Source organism: Pleurodeles waltl, chromosome 10, assembly GCF_031143425.1.
Source record: "Pleurodeles waltl isolate 20211129_DDA chromosome 10, aPleWal1.hap1.20221129, whole genome shotgun sequence".
In the NCBI taxonomy this organism is placed as follows: Eukaryota; Metazoa; Chordata; class Amphibia; order Caudata; family Salamandridae; genus Pleurodeles; species Pleurodeles waltl.
This window is the reverse complement of record NC_090449.1, coordinates 259,289,155-259,301,367: the sequence shown is the minus strand read 5'-3', so window position 1 is coordinate 259,301,367 and position 12,213 is coordinate 259,289,155. Positions and strand designations below refer to the sequence as shown.

The 12,213-nt window shown below is 44.2% G+C and overlaps 1 protein-coding gene across 1 annotated transcript; it reads left to right on the top strand.

Moving 5' to 3' along the window:
* The first annotated feature begins 698 nt into the window (after window positions 1–698).
* Window positions 699–9,322, top strand: LOC138261444 (hemoglobin larval subunit alpha-like). The gene is made up of 3 exons (XM_069210391.1): window positions 699–994; window positions 2,797–3,001; window positions 8,159–9,322. The coding sequence occupies exons 1-3, from the start codon at window positions 900–902 to the stop codon at window positions 8,285–8,287; spliced, it is 429 nt and encodes a 142-aa protein (XP_069066492.1). The 5' UTR covers window positions 699–899; the 3' UTR covers window positions 8,288–9,322.
* The last annotated feature ends 2,891 nt before the right edge of the window (window positions 9,323–12,213 follow it).

Genomic DNA, 12,213 nt, shown 5'->3' with positions numbered 1-12,213 from the left:
GTAGAAAAAAGTTATAAAGGTTTAAACACAAGATACTCCTAACATCAACAAAGACAAAGCCAGTAGCGTAATGCAAAATGAAGGGAACTCCCTTGTAGAATGTGCTGAGGTGCCTTTGAGTCTCACATCTGGATATTTGTTAGCCTTGGGCTCAATGTGGGGCCCCTGAAGGGTTGGATTCCCCCTGAAGAGTTGTCCTATCACCCCCATCCTCCGCCCCGCGCCTAAGGGGCTGTAGGGGTCTGCATTAGCCCCTGGAAAGCCCTAGCAGTCTAGAGGTTAAAAAGGTTATGAAGACATGATTTGCTGGTAAATGCTCCTAGTGTATGTGAGGGTCCCATTCTGTCAGCAGGGTGACCCACAAAGACCTATAGAATGTAAACCTGTGCACCAGAATAACTATTTCAAATCAATTAGATAATCTGCCTGATTTTTATCATTCCTACTAAACACTACATATATTTAAATTCCTCACATCACAAAAAGTCTTGTCTCCACTTCCACAAGCGCAGGAATTACAGAACAAAGTCTTGCATTTTTTAATCTGCAGGTGGAAAAGGATAGTGTAAATCCAAAAATGTCATTCAAGCTCTTCAGGAAACAACTTAAATTATATGTATGTATTTCCAGCATGTCATGCACTGCTGAGTACATGTAGTTAAAATGCCTTTTTTCATTCGCAGCGTGCAGATGACAATGTCATGCAGGGAGCCCCCTTGTTCCAAGGAAATAAGATAAGCAGTTTGGGTGGGTGCCAAGAATGACCAACGGTCGTGGGGTCGGTCACGTCCCTCCTGCCCACCTCCTCCTTATAAGTGGACACAGCTGGGGACAGCACCGACTCCTCTCCACCGTCCACCTCGTGCTGACCGTGAGCCGCCCGCACCGAAGCCACCAAGATGACCCTGACCGACGCAGAGAAGGCCGCAGTGCTCTCCCTGTGGGGAAAGGCCTCCGGCGACCTCGAGGCCCTGGGAGCCGAAGCTCTGGACAGGTAACACCCGAGCGCGATGTGCATGAAGTGTTCTGGCTCAAAAATTGAATGAAAGATGAAGTTGCCTCTGTGTGGCCAGTTTTGTTCTAGATTTCATTTATACATTTCTCCTGCTGCGGTTCAAATGTGCAAACCAAACAGTTGTTGTCATTATTAAATAATGGCCTTCCTAAACAGCATTCCTGGAGTTTGAAGTTTAGTGAAATGAACCAATTTATGGTTGTATTTCCAATTGTGTTTAACCCGTTAGAAAGTGTGTTTGGTCACAAACTGATATAGTTTGCAGCTGTGGCAATGAATGGTACTGTATTGGCTGCAAAGATCACGAAGCATAAGTACAGCCGCAATTTAAACAAGGATAACGGGAATTGGCATTTCTTCTAATATATACATCTATAACTAAAAGCGTTAATCAGAAAGGAGATATTTATGGCAACATTTTTTTTGTCACTTTCTAAGTTATTAAGAAAAAATAGAATTTCTGTATGTTGCAACACATCATTTTTTAAGTTTGATTTACATGACTCTGATCTTAATATCGTTTGACAAACACTACTAACTGCCTTTTAATGTGTAACCTTCTGCAGTGTAGGTTCTGCTTGTATTCTTCATGTCTGAAATGAACATGAAAGAGAAAGATACCAAAGATATTGGACAGTTTGTGGGAAAGGTCATGGTGTAATCATGTATTATAAGTCATAAAATAATCTATGCTGTCTAAAAAAAAGATACTGCAAGTCACCTTGGAGTTCCGTGGCCTTATAAAGGAAGGCAGCCTTCTACCTCTTTCCTCAAGTGATATGGAACTCATCGGTGGCTTGCAATACCCTTATAAAGTACAGCAGTGGGTACTTTATCTCATATATACTTGTGGGAGCCTTCAGCTAGCCTTCCTCATCCATTAGTCAATGCTGTCACTCACATTTTTCTTCTGTCCTCTACAGCATCAGGCAATGGTCAGCCCATTTCAGCCTTAGACTAACTTGACTGTGAGTGGCGGCATTCTACATTTTCACTGCATTCTGCCTATATCTGACCTCGCCAGTCTCTTTTTGTTTTCCCTGTAGTAAGTTCATTAATTATTTTTGCAGTTACCAAAACATCTTGTAATGGTGCAGACAGTGCTTAATTTGAGCAGGTGGTTGCCAGTGGGGCCACGGGCACTCTTTTTTGGGGGTCTGGCACATATGTTTCCCATCAAATAGTTACAAATAGCAAGAAAGAAAAAACATACAAAGGAGAAAGAGGAAAAAAAGAGTATTTCTAAGGGGGAAAGCAGGAACCTGGGTGACTGAGATATATGGGAAGTGGGTATCTGATAGTGGATTTAAGAGGCATGAGGTTCATTTAAGACTACATACACAGCCTTGGAATTCACATGCTGAAGTTAAATCTTCCATTGGCTTCTGAGAAAATGCCTTGGGCACCAGCACTCATTTATTATCAAATTAAGCCCCTTTAAAAACAACTCTATAGATCACCAGGAAGGTCTAATACTAAGTGGTGAAAAATCCGTTTCACCTACTATTCCCCAAACTAACATCTTACCTTTCAAATATGAAATTGAGATACTGCTTGCCTGCAATAGTTATACTGCTGATGTGATGTGATTTCAGCTGCTTTTAACAGCCTATTCATAATCTGGCCATATGTTAGCTAACTGTGACAACACTGAAATCTAGCTAGGAAGCAAAGAATATTAAATTCCAGTTTCCCCAAAGTTTGCAGATCAATTACTATCAGAGTAGGTGCATTCTGAGAGAAAGAAAGATAACTGTAATATTGTCTTCTTTATATTTTAGGCTGTTCAGAAGCTTTCCCCAGAGCAAGACTTACTTCAGCCATTTTGACACCAGCCCAGGATCTGCTGATCTGCGCAATCATGGCGCCAAAGTGCTCGGCGCCCTCGGAGAGGCGGCTAAAAGTATGGACAACCTCGACCAGGCTCTTTCCAAACTGAGCGACCTGCACGCATACAACCTCCGGGTGGACCCCGGGAACTTCAAGGTGAGAAAAGACCACCAATTACTTCAAACACAGAAACACATCCGTTGTTCAGCGGGTTCACTTTTCATAAAAAGCATCAGAGGTCCAGGTGGTGCCATACACTGGTCACCCTCTTCGTGTTACAGTGCAAATCAGATCCCACCACTTAACCGTTAAGTTAAAAGTAGTACAAGTTAACACAATAAGATACCCAAAAATAAAACACAAACCTACTAAGCGATTTAATAATTTAAGTAAAATCAAAGCCACACACGATAAAGAAAGCAAATGCCTCTTTCAGATAATTCGTCTTGATTAAAATTATAATACACATATTTTAAAACTTGCCTTATAAATGAAGGGAGCAGATATTTCTTAGTGGCAGCAGAATTAGATCTCTGAGGCTTTGGCTGCCTTCTCACATGGCATGCTATGGTTCTTATTTGGTGAACACTTTTCTCTGTCAGCCTCACATATTAGGAACTGTTTATTGCAGGGCATTGCCCACACACCTTGCATAATGACATGGTACCGGAATATCGGAGTAAGTATATTCTTTTACATACATTTGGTGTCCTAACGACATTTTGCAGAAATGTTGCTCAATTGGAGGTAATAGTAAACAATATTTACCCATTGGGATGATATTTTTGGACACAATATTTATGTTAAAGGAAATTTCTGATGATGTTTCTGACATACAACCTACTTAATGAGAGCAATTGCCACACATATAGTCACCAAAGCAAAGAACCATGTTTAATGGGGGTCTTCGGCTTCCTTCATGTTGCATCTCCTGTGTCCACTTCATTGACTCGTCCTTTTTTACTTCTGTCCCCCAACTTTGCCTTAGCCACTTAAGGTTTCATGCCATATAACAGTGTCGGCATGTTTCCGTGACCCTCCATTCCCAGCCCTGTACCTCATGAGATCTTTAGGTAAATTGAGAATGAAGCCGAGATAATTAGGTCAAAGATGGTTGACATGGATGGAATAAGGGAGTGAGAACATCATTTAGGTGAACTGATTTAGTCAAATTCTGAATCATCTTTATAGGGGTGGGAACGTGGTCCTGGATGGCTCCAAAAGAGCAGGATCAGGATAGGAACTTTTTGTGGCACAAACATTTTTCACTATGCACCTAGTGTGGGTACTAAAGATGTAGTCTGATTGGAACATACATGTATTGGTTCGTAGTTACTCATTTGAACTTGAAGTATTGCATTATTTAATCAGTTCCTCTTCAGAGCAATGGATTGTTTGGCCCTAATTTTGTAAAACGTTTCTGGAGAGAAACCCACTAAGCTCACCACGCTCACTGTGGCCATGGGGCTGCTTGGAAACCTTTAGATTTCATTAAAATTCTGTCTATCATATTAAATATTCCTCTTGCACAAAACATAGCCATTCCTAGAATCGTAAATGTACTCAAATAACAGTTAAACATCTCAAGGGATGTGTTCCAATGACAATATTGGAAACAAAAATATAATGTGGACCGAATATTGTGCGAAAAATACCGAGGACCAAAATATCCCGAAGGTAAGTGCAAATAGGTAGGTGTAGATTTACTATTCTTAACTCCACATCTATGTCCCTTGAAGATATATATATATAATCAAAAAACATACATGTGGAGTTATATATAGTAAATCTTTGCTTACCTATAGACACTTACCTTCACAATATTTTTGTCCTCAATATGCTTGACACAATATTTTGTCCCACAATATTTTTGTTTCCAATATTCAGTCTAAACATCCCATTATCGAAGGCTTGGTGCCGGTCAGATCCCTAAGAGGAAACCTCTTTGTATATACCACAGCACTAGCCCTCTGTCATGAGAGTGCACCACGTATTAAGGAGACCCTGCTTTCGATTCTACACCAGGAAGCATCCAACTGCTCCCACAATTACATCCCTTCATCAGGGCCCAGTGGGACACACACTCTCTAGTCCCCAAAGGCCAATCTTCTGCTGAGCCTGTTGTCTACCTAGAACATACAATCTCTATACCAGTAGTAACACCCACTCTTACAGCTACACAAGGTCAAGCTGTTCTCTGGCCCAGCTGGGAGTCTTTCTACATTGCTTCCCGAGGACACTCCTCCTCTTGCGACAAAAGGACACCCCTAATGTCCAGGAACGCACACTATTTTCAAAACCAAGACCACTCCTTCACCTGCCTTGGCCCACTAAGAGCTACTCCTTTCTGCTTCCTATGTATGTGCATGATCACTTCTGCCCCCAGGAAACCATCTATTCTGGCCTCCCCATTCTGTAGGCAAATAGATGTGTTGCATTTAAAGGGTGTGTGGACTATCTGGTAATCATGAAGTTTAAGCACTACAGCATCTTCCGCCAAGAACTATTCACCAGAATAGTACCAGTTAGGCTGGAAAATAATTTGTAATATACAACAAATTTAATTATTTGAAGGAAATATTCTTATAATCTTTAAAAAACAATGAATGCGATAACTTAGTGGGTTAAGCACCCAGACCCAGTGCAAATATAGGCGGCTAGTATGTGAGTCACTGATTCCAGTCTTTGTTTGGCAATTACCCTGCCTTTTGCCCAATTCAAAGATACAGATTTTATTGACTTCAGAGTGCGCAAAGGTTGTGTTCTCAGTGCTTCAATAACCTTGCAGGTTACACACGTATCATTGCAGTGGGTGCATTAACGTTCTCAAATATTTTATTGGTACTTAAAATGTGGCCCGTCAGTTGCACGAACATGCTTGCAATAGGCTCTTAACCTACTAGGATTGGAGATGTACGCCCCAGGTTCGACACAGGCATGGTACTGGCACCTTAACCCACCAAGCCATTGTCAGGGGGTTTATAGCTATCTCCTGCAATTAAAATGCAGAAGTCTGCAAATGGTACCTTTACCTACTGAACTGCTTTTAGACATTTGGGGTCATTCCGACCTTGGCGGGCGGCTACCGCCGCCCGCCAGGCGGAAACCGCCATGCGGCCGCTTCACGTGGCCCCCATTCCGACATTCCCGCTGGGCGCAAACCAAGTTTGCGTCCTCCGGCCCAGCGGGAATGAGGCCACAACACAGAAGCTGGCTCCGAATGGAGCCGGCGGTGTTGCGGCCGTGCGACGGGTGCAGTTGCACCCGTTGCGCTTTTCACTGTCTGCTAGGCAGACAGTGAAAAGCTGGCCGGGGCCCTGTTAGGGGGCCCCTAGACACCCCTTACCGCCAGCCTCATCCTGGCGTGAAAACCGCCAGAAACAGGCTGGCGGTAAGGGGGTCATAATCCACAGGGCAGCGCTGCAAGCAGCGCTGCCCTGGCGGATTATCGCCGCCGGGGCAGAAATGGCGGAAAACCGCCGGCCCCGGCGATCCGACCGCGGCTTTACCGCCGCGGTCAGAATATGGAAAAAAGCACCGCCAGCCTGTTGGCGGTGCTTTGGTCATTTTTTCCCTGGCGGTCTCGGACCGCCAGGGTCAGAATGACCCCCATTGTCTCTTCCAGATAACACATAAACCTGCGCAGCAGATATCTTGATCCAGTGATGTATTTTAGTGGGATGAGAACAAGTGACCGGCAATGCGAACATAGCAGCAGTCATAATATCTCATTGAGCTACAGTATCAGCAAAAAGGAAACAGCCAGTCTTGGACTTAAATACCTTTTAGAGACATCAAGCCTATGCTATTTGGGGTTATTGCCTGAAACACCTGAGATTTACAGGTTGCTCTTTTTTTTGGTAATATTGGAGTGTGGAGGAGGGCCGCAAGACTTTGAAATGGTGGGCAATATGAATAGTACCAAAGTTTGGAAGTGATTGATATCTGAAGGAACTTCAATATTCTAATGTTGGTGATGTCCCATATGTCCTCATTTAGAGGTGGGTATAATGGGACATCCACCAACTTGTGGTTTCCCTGCATCATTTAGAAGTGAAGGAGCTGCAGTTTCCCCCATGGCAGAGCTGCAGCTGGTGCACCGGCTAAAAATCCAAGACCACTAGCCAAACGACTGTGAAAATGGCATCACACAGCCTGCTCTAGTTACGCCGGGATTTCAGGTGCCATGTTCACTTTTTTTCTGCTATGACCACCTTGTGCCAGGGGCGTAAGACACACTCATGTGGCACAGGGGACTCTCACCGTTCAGACACCCCATTCAGCCAAAGGCCAACAACTATTTAATATCTATGAGATCTGGGAGTCATAGATCCCCCAACCATATTGGCAGGGGACCCCCACCTTTGTTTGTCACCACTACCCAGAAGAAAAAAAATCAGTGTCTGCAGTACTTTGGGAGAACACTCCAGGCGCATCCACTACAGTAGATCGGGGAGCATTTAGCTGTTTCCATTGTGCAGGCGCAAGTACTTCCTGCATATACTCCTGCCTTCTCAGTGTGGAATTCTAACTTGCTGTGGGCTGCAACAATGGCAGGGCCTTTGCTGCTGGATTGCAGATGGGCTGCAGCTTGGGCAGGGCTTCCATGAACCCCCAGCGGTTTGGAGGTGGGCGGCGTCTGAGGCAGGACAACCACCGCACTGGGGTTAGGAGGCATGCTGGATCAAGTCCTCCCTCACCCAGTAGATTAAAGGCAGTGTTTGAAATGGAAATATAAAAGTACTGGTACGCGCTAGAGTACCTTCGGAAGTGGTGATACTCTCCCATTAAATATATTGCAGCTGTGCAGAAAAGTGCAGGTACACTCCCTTTCAAATGAAAGAAGTGCAGGCACTCAGTACCGGACGGTACCTGCCCATTTAAAGCACTGATTACAGGTGAACCGTAGTTGGTGCAGGGCCACCGCTGCCCCATCCATTTGGAGGTGGGCTAGGGCAGGGCCCCCACCTCACAGGGGATTGAAGGTGGGCTGTGGCTGGCGCGGGGCCACCACTGTCCCAGCACCATGAAGAGTAGCCTTTAAAAGGCAGATGAGGCCCATAGTCATTGTTTACATCAATAATAATCTGAGGTTGTTGTTCTCAGAAGTAAAACTGCTGTGAAATCCGGCTCATTCAGGGCAGCTCTTGGCCAGTATTATAGCTGTCCCTTTCCTTCCTGTAGCTATTCCTGTGTTATACATGTCAATGTACAGTTCATAGCACTCACTACTGCTACTTAGTTCGTTTTGGTACCTTTGTCACCATTTGCGGTGCTGTTACCCTTCTAACCGTTTTGCTCTTTCTCTTACAGGTGCTCTCCCACTGCATTCAGATTGTGCTGGCCGCCCACTTTCCCGCTGAATTCGCCCCCGAGGTCCAGGCTGCCTGGGACAAGTTCCTGGCCGCAGTGTCTGCCGTGCTGACCTCCAAGTACAGATGAAATTAAGCCCTGATGTCACAGGGATATGTAAAGAAAAGAGGAGGCAACGGATATACCTCGTAGGACTCCATGATAATGGCTGATATTCAGTATTTTCTGTCTTTCAATTAATGTATCACTCTTACTCCTTCTTTATTAAAATATAATTTTTTTATTTTAAAAAAGTTCATGTTTTTCTATTTACGCACGTTTTAAAAAAAACATAATTCTCATATGTTTTATTCTTAAAGCTACACTGTGTCCAAGAGTTTTGGAGGAAAGTTGAAACAGAGCAGGAGAGATGGAAAACGGGCCTAATTCAAAGAGCCATTTACGTTTATAAATCTGATTTACACACGAAAATGGTTGATTTTATGACTGCATGAATTTACAAGAGTTGGTTTTGATGCCATGAATTCATTTTACTCCCACGTAATATGCATGAGTAAATCCAATGCAATGGGTGGAGGGTGGGCTCTCCACGCAAGGCTTGTGAAAGGGTCTAGCAAGCATGGTCTTTGCTAGCTCTATATATTGTGACATATACAATATATAGAGTAAGCAACAGCACACTTTAAACACAAACATTTGAACCCAAATGGGGGGATATTGGCTTCACAGATACTGTTGGTGGTTCTGTGGTAATGATTTTTGCTGCTATGCTATTTCCACACAGCTGAAAGGAACGTAAGCAGGACCCATGTAGTAGCCATAGTCACGCTATGTTTTATCATCAGCATTATGTCATTTTTAATTTGCTAGTGAATGTAGTTATCAGTATTTTAAAACCAATGCTCTGCACCTGAAGTGAAAAAATCCGGTCTTGGTACAGGTCCTTACCAGGCCATCCATTTCAATGACGATCCTTGCAAAAATATGGAGGGGGTTGAGACCGGACCTTAATTAGAGCCAGTGCTTTCCAGTGCTTGGCACAGGCACTTAATTGTCAACACTGAAACTTATGACAGTGTCCCACATGATGGCACTGTTTGTCTAATGTAGAGATGAGCACAACACCTGTTATTTCCTAAGAAAATAAACATTCAAAATGACTAATGCATGCCATCCATGCCTTTTTTTATAGCTTTTGGTGCCTGGAGTATTCTGAATTATCACACTTGGAGGGATGTGATGGTTAGTAGTAGTGTTGGTAGCGTCATTGGCAGTGTTGGCTGTGGCAATGGGCAAGACGTAGTGGCCTCTGATGAGGGACTTGCACTTATGTTTTTTTTTTTTCCAAATTAAGCAACGGTTCCGATTTAAGATAAGGACCTTCACCTTAATGCGTTCTCAAACGAAGAAAAGGAGACTTTGAGGAGCCCTCTTACAAAGTGCTCCTCTGAGGATAATTACTTTTCACCCTTCTAATTTTTTTTTTAAGTAACTAAGGGCCTCATCACTAGTCTGGCATTCTGAAACCTGGACTGCCAATCCGGTGGAGAGGAGACTGCCGCAGAGCTGGCGGTTCCCCCCATGCCTATTACAAGGTTTCCACTGGCTGAATGGCGGGAATATCAGAAATCTGAGGTTCCCGACGTTCAGCCCAATGGAAACAATGCGGTGGCATTGACATTGGCTCCTCATGGAGCTGAGGCAAATGCCACCGCACAGAGGATACTCCAAGCACCCTCGGAATACACACTGTTTGACGTAGCAGACAGTGCACATTCCGAGGGTGCTGGGGAGGGGGGCCCCTGCACTGCCCACGACACCGCATTGCCATTGAATGCACAATGCATGTAATGTACAGTAGGCTCAGATTAATAATTCTTTTAACAAAGACTATGCATTGAGCACAGAACAGAAAATTGTTTCCTAGAATTTTGAAGTAAGTGTTAATTGACACACATCTCATTGCTACTCTTTTTTATCATCCTTAGATGAATGAAAGCTTCAGTTAGGCCTGTAGGGTCTCAATCATATGACGGTCTGCAGGTGTATGAATCATGTGCATACATATTTGAGCAGACCTACTAGCAGTGAAACTTGATCACCTGCTGGATATACCTCTGTCTCCATAAAAACCACAGAGCAGCCTTCTAGGATTTAAACCTGTAACATTCAGATAATGAACAGAGAACTACAGCAGATACATTAACCCTTCTATTATTAGAAGTTGACAATTGCTGAAATTATTTTTTAATAGCTGTCCTAACCCACTGAGCTGTCTCATAGCCAATGCCCTTGTCCCGCAGCTATAGCCATTAGGATTTAGGATTACTTATCATAGATTCAGATCTCGTGGAGAACAACACTGCTTCAGGTTGATAACAATGAGTGCCACTGTGAATGGTAATAACACTATAGCATTATAGCCCACTGTAGGGGGCAGTGTCAGCCATTAAAGGCCCACTTCCTTGTTAAAAGCCCTGGCCTTCTATTCTAGAGCGGACGTTTAATGGCCTCTATAGCCCCCTACGGCGGCCAATTAGGCTACCTCATTTAATTTACTAACAGCACGACAGCAGTACTAAGCAAAAGTCTTGTTTGAGGAAATGGGCAAGTCATGGTCTCACATGAGTGGTAATTACATTTTGATTTCGAACAAAATAACCAAAGAGTGAATGTTGATAATCTGGATGCATGGGGCTACTTGTATTTTACATTTTCGGGGTCGAATATTGTATTGTTATTGGCCCTCATTAATCTGCTATTGTGATGGCTACTGATTTCGCCACTTATTCTCATTATAAATGAATTGGTAATATGGCAATTTGTGAGATGTAGGATTCTAATCTACTTGATTAGGACACAATATTAGTTTCAAAAGGTCACACCCTCGATAGGGTCTCCCAACAATTTTAATTCTATTCAAAGCGTGGGTTGTTATTACGGGCCAATAATAATCACGACGCTCTGTCTGAATTAATCCCAAAAGAAAAAAAGCAGTAGTAAAGACAATAGGTTTCACCATTTGATTAGTCAATTACTTTTGCTAATTCTGTTTAGTATCAACAAAAAGAAATAACAGAATAGATCACCGATGTCAGCAGAATCAAATAAAAAAGAAAACCTACAGACTATGACATTTACATGTGTATGTGGGGAAACGGCCTAAACAACGCGGGCTAAGCCACGAGTGCCGGTACAACTCAAGCGTAGCAAGGCTTGCCTGAACCACAACTCTCTGGATCTCTGCCTTAACCATGCATATGCCTAAACCACGCATATGCGTGGTTAAGGCAGAGAGCGGTCTGCGGTCTAGCTGTGTGGATGGGGGAAGAACGACAGAACAGGAAGAATTGGGAGAGGTGAGTGGAGCTGGAGTCAGGTTTGGGGGGATAGTTTTTAGGAGTGGGGCTCAGGGCAGGTGGGGACTCGGGATAGTTTTTTTGACAGGGGGCAGGGTTTAAGGGTTCAGGGCGGGGGTGTTGGAGTAGGTTTAAGGGGTAAGGGGCAGTTTTCAGGTGGGGTCAGTTTTAGGGCTGAAGGCAGGGGGGCTGGGGTGGGGGTAGTTTTTAACAAGAGGCCAGAGAATGGCAATATGAATGATTGGGAGAGGTAAGTGGGGCTTGAGCTGTGTTGGGGAAGGTACTTTTTAGGGGTAGGGGCGGTTTTAGGGCTCAAGATGGGTCGGGTGGCTTGTGGTAGTTTTTTTGACATGGAGCAAACTTTTAGGGCTCAGGGTGGGTGGGGGTTCGGGGTAGTTTTTTGGCAGGGGGAAGGGCTTTAGGCCTCAGGGTGTGGGAGGGAAAAGGGTAGGTTTAATGGTAGAATGGGTTGGTTGTATGGTTCAGGGTGGGGGGATCGGGGTAGTTTTAAGGGCGAGTTAAGTTTTAGGATTCAGGGCGGGGGCATCGGGGTAGTTATAAGGGCAGGGTGGGGTCAGTTTTAGGGCCCAGGTTGGGGGCCTGGGGTGGCTTTAAGGGCAGGGTGGGGTCAGTTTTAGGGCTCAGGGCAGGGGAGGTTGGGGTTTTTATAATGGCTTAGTGGGGTCTGTTTTAGGC

Bases quoted from the DNA above. Each gene is read 5' to 3' on its own strand.
- LOC138261444 (XM_069210391.1), top strand. From the start codon at position 900: ATGACCCTGACCGACGCAGAGAAGGCCGCAGTGCTCTCCCTGTGGGGA. The intron at 995-2,796 runs GTAACACCCGAG...TTTATATTTTAG, and splicing joins GGAGCCGAAGCTCTGGACAG to GCTGTTCAGAAGCTTTCCCC. The intron at 3,002-8,158 runs GTGAGAAAAGAC...TTTCTCTTACAG, and splicing joins TGGACCCCGGGAACTTCAAG to GTGCTCTCCCACTGCATTCA.